At 50.9% G+C, this 4,324-nt stretch overlaps 1 protein-coding gene across 1 annotated transcript in view; it reads left to right on the top strand.

Moving 5' to 3' along the window:
* Positions 1 to 3,226, top strand: part of mdka (midkine a) — a 60,998-nt gene extending 57,772 nt beyond the window's left edge. Inside the window, exon 5 of the mRNA XM_056301385.1 lies at positions 1,302 to 3,226. Coding sequence (XP_056157360.1) covers positions 1,302 to 1,330 — 29 coding nt within the window. The 3' untranslated portion in view covers positions 1,331 to 3,226. The remainder of the gene's footprint in view (positions 1 to 1,301) is intronic.
* The last annotated feature ends 1,098 nt before the right edge of the window (positions 3,227 to 4,324 follow it).

The following is a 4,324-nucleotide window of genomic DNA, read 5'->3' as shown; positions in this document are numbered from 1 at the left end:
GTAACCTGCTTGTGTCTGTGTTTCCCCAGGAAGCAGTGATGGGGAGGCAGGGGAGGCAGGGGAGGCAGTGCCTCACCCAGGCTAATAAGAAAAGAAAATATCATGATAGTTACAAAAAATATTTATTTATTTTTTATTTACTTATTTCTTTAAAAGTTTAATTTGTTAAGATTGTTGCAAAAATAATAACAGGGGTCACGTAAAACCTGTTGTTTTATCAGTAAGAGGCTCGCCCTATTCAGGGTGACTCGCCCTATTCAAGGTGGCTCGCCCTATTCAAGGTGGCTCGCCCTATTCAGGGTGGCTCGCCCTATTCAGGGTGGCTCGCCCTATTCAGGGTGGCTCGCCCTATTCAGGGTGGCTCGTCCTATTCAGGGTGGCTCGCCCTATTCAGGGTGGCTCGCCCTATTCAGGGTGGCTCACCCTATTCAAGGTGGCATGCCCTATTCAGGGTGGCTCGCCCTATTCAGGGTGGCTCGCCCTATTCAGGGTGGCTCGCCGTATTCAGGGTGACTCGCCCTATTCAGGGTGGCTCGCCCTATTCAGGGTGGCATGCCCTATTCAGGGTGGCTCGCCCTATTCAGGGTGGCTCGCCCTATTCAGGGTGGCTCGCCCTATTCAGGGTGGCATGCCCTATTCAGGGTGGCTCGCCCTATTCAGGGCGGCATGCCCTATTCAGGGTGGCTCACCCTATTCAGGGTGGCTCGCCTTATTCAGGGTGGCTCGCCCTATTCAGGGTGGCTCACCCTATTCAGGGCGGCATGCCCTATTCAGGGTGGCTCACCCTATTCAGGGTGGGCCACCCTATTCAGGGCGGGCGGCTCACCCTATTCAGGGTCGCTCACCCTATTCAGGGTGGGCCACCCTATTCAGGGCGGGCGGCTCACCCTATTCAGGGTGGCTCACCCTATTCAGGGTGGGCGGCTTGCCCTATTCAGATTGGCTCGCTCTATTCAGGGTGGCTCGCCCTATTCAGGTTGGCTCGCTCCCAAAGCCAGCATGGTGAATGCAGGCTGCTGGGGCAGTCTGCTTGCGCCTCTCTGGCACAGATAAATACACTTCACTGCCTACCAGCCTTGCACCTCCCTGCACCTCCCTGCACCTTCCTGCACCTTGCTGCAGGAAGTGCTCTAAATGACTTCCTACCAGCCTTGCACCTCCCTGCACCTTGCGGCAGGAAGTGCTCTAAATGACTTGTGGCCAGTTATGAAAACTTCCACATTGTTCTTCTCTTGTTTAGCTGAACCCTGCTATTCTGCAAATGATGCAAGTAAAATTCCTACATGTGCTCTTGCTTGCAGGAAAGAAGGGAAAAGGAAAGGAAAACTAGACGGAAGATGAGGAGCGACTCTTCAGGAAGACGCAAGATGAAATGTCAAAGAGTCAAACAGAAGAGAGGAAAGAGGTGTAGCAGTAAAAGTCAACAATAGCTGGGCCGTTATCTTTTGCAGACCTCAGAGTACAACGCCTGATTATTCATCGGCACAACACACCACATTTTACCCCATACCCCATACCCCACACCCCATACCCCATGCCCCCTACACCATACTCCATACCCCATACCTGATACCCCATACCCAATACCCTATACCCCATACCCCATACCCCATGCCCTATACCCCATGCCCCATACCCCATGCTCCCTCGTGGCTGTTTAAACTAAGACAACCATCCTGGAATCTCAACGCCTCCCTTCAGACAGCCGAGAGGATCAAACCTCAGTCACAATCAGAATAAATCAGATCTTCTCTTCCTGTGTGATTACAGTGTGAAGACGAGCCCTGCAAGCCAAACCAGATCTCAGGAGTAGTCCAACAAGCACCTTCTGCAGCTCTCTCACAGGCAGTGGTTTCTCCCAAAAGACCGACCCGGCGGGCAAATGACTCCTTTTAATGCTTACATGCAAGCTGGTCTTTGAGCAGTTTCCATTCCATGAGGGTTTTTTATATATATTTATCATGTGAACCACCGACCCACTGGCATGAAACTCCACCCAGGTTCTGGTTTGGACTGTTCTCTGACATGTCTGTCAACCAGTTCTGTTGGTCGACATGAAGAGAACCTTCGAACTCGTGTTCTTTTAATGCCTTAAAGCTTGCGTTGGGTGTCGGGGTAGACCCTGTGGCTGACACAACACAGACCCTGTTTACACTCGGGTTTAAAATGCGTTTTGGGAGATCGGATCACAAGTGGACAGCGAGACACGTCGCCGTTTACACCCGTGTCTCTCATGCGTCTCCAAATGTGTCCTGCTGACCACCTGTCATCAGATGTCGTTACTCCGAAGGAGAAGAAGAAGAAGAAGATTTCCTGTTACGTCCTTGTCGGGGACGCATTAGGACACATTAGCGTTTACACTACAGAAGATATGTGGTCAAATGCGTCCCAGACCACGTTGGCAAGTGGTCTGAGTCACCGGCTCACAAAACGTTTTAGTGGCCGTTCACACTTGCATTTAGCGCTGCCCACTTGTGAAAAATCTCATTTTAAAACCAAGTGTAAACAAAGTCTGTACGCTACGACTGCTGCCGAGAGCTGAACCGGGAGGGTTTTCTTCTCGCCACCAATAACAAGGTGTGGCCACTCACTTCCAACAGCTCAGATCTTGTCTGGCTTGCAAGGCACTGCACACAGGATGGAAGGGAAGACATAGATCAATACATCGATAGATAGATCAATACATCGATAGATAGATCAATCGATAGATAGATAGATCGATCGATAGATCACTAGATAGATCAATACATCGATAGATAGATCGATAGATCGATAGATAGGAAGCGTTAAACATTAGCTGTCAGCCAGAGTCTTTATGCATTAAACGATGCTGATAATAGTGAATGTCTGCTAAGTCACCTGACATTATGACATATAACTATCGGCTGTGGTTTAGGACAGACGATACTGACAGCTCAGTTCAGCGGTAACATTTAGAGACCCTTCTTTTTCTTCTTCTGATGTTTTGTTGTTTTGTTGCCCTGGCCTGACTTCCTGTTTCCCTCTGAATTGATGGCATCAGTTTACCCGCCCCCTAACCATTTATTTGATGTTGTTTTATACAGGATATCCTTATTTTGATAATTACTCTAGAACAGGGCGGGGCTGTAACTTCCCGGCCTGCAGCGTTTCCGGTCCCTTCTAGAAGTGTTCTAGAAGCCCGGGAGCGTCGCGTTCGTGTGCCTGTAAAAGTGTTGCATGGTTTGCTGTTTCTTAAGAATAAAACCAGTGTGTTGATGGAAGTGTGGGCGTCAGTACTTCCAGATCTGCCATTTTCTTGCTGAGTTGTTCTCTTCTTGTGCCGCAGTACCGACACCGACACCGACATACTGGTCACATGTCCTGCCGGGATCGCTGAATCGGCCCAAAAGAGTTTTGGTTTAGCTTTATTATTGGACTGCATGGTGGTGGACGTACTTGCCTCAGAGCAAGAGAGTCCTAAATCCGATTCCAGACCTCTGTAAGGGAGTTTGCATTTCCTCCCCGTGCCCAGGTGGGCTTGCTCTTGCGGTCCGTGTCGGATTAAATGGGAGCTTTACCGTCCATAGGCATGAATGGCGTGTGTGTGTGTGTGTGGGTGTGGGTGGGTGGGTGGGTGTGTGTGTGTGGGGGGGTCCTGTCATAGATTAGCGTCCTGTTGGGGGTGTTTCTCTTTTCTCTGCCTTCCAACCAAGGCCTGCTGGGATAGGCTTCATCCCCCATTGTCCCTGAATTGAGGACAATGAATGACCACTACCTTCCATTTGGGACGGGGACACCAACCCCAGGCCACGAGGACACAAGATAAGAAACAGGTGACCAGAGGAGGGCACTCAGTAGGGTGCATGTCTGCGGCAGGCGTCGCTCCCCCTCTCCGGGGCTTGGACTTGGGAGATAATCCACCCTTTTTCCACCAACCAGGAGAAGGGAAACACACGCACGAGTCGATCGAAAGAGAAACACGACAAATAAGGTCGTTAATACGCAGGGCTCGAGCTCACGGATCCACCCAATAAAAGCGTGTTGCCTGTCAGTCTGTGGATGTGCAGCCTCCTGGGTGGACCATCGCTCGAAAGAGACCAAGTCTGACAGGACATGACAGATACCAGACTAGCATAATTTCAAAGCCCTTATTAAAAGACTTCAAATGTGGCGGTCTGTTCCGTTGTCTGCCAACACGGGGATCACCGGTTCGAATCCCCGTGTTGCCTCCGGCTTGGTCGGGTGTCGCTTCAGACACAATCGGCCGTGTCTGCGGGTGGGAAGCCGGATGTGTGTATGTGTCCTGGTAGCTGCACTAGCGCCTCCTCTGGTCGGTCGGGGTGCCTGTTCAGGGGAGGGGGGC

This window comes from Lampris incognitus, chromosome 21 (genome assembly GCF_029633865.1).
Source record: "Lampris incognitus isolate fLamInc1 chromosome 21, fLamInc1.hap2, whole genome shotgun sequence".
Classification (NCBI taxonomy): Eukaryota; Metazoa; Chordata; class Actinopteri; order Lampriformes; family Lampridae; genus Lampris; species Lampris incognitus.
Note: the sequence above shows the minus strand (reverse complement) of the source record. Positions and strands in the feature narration are given on the sequence as shown.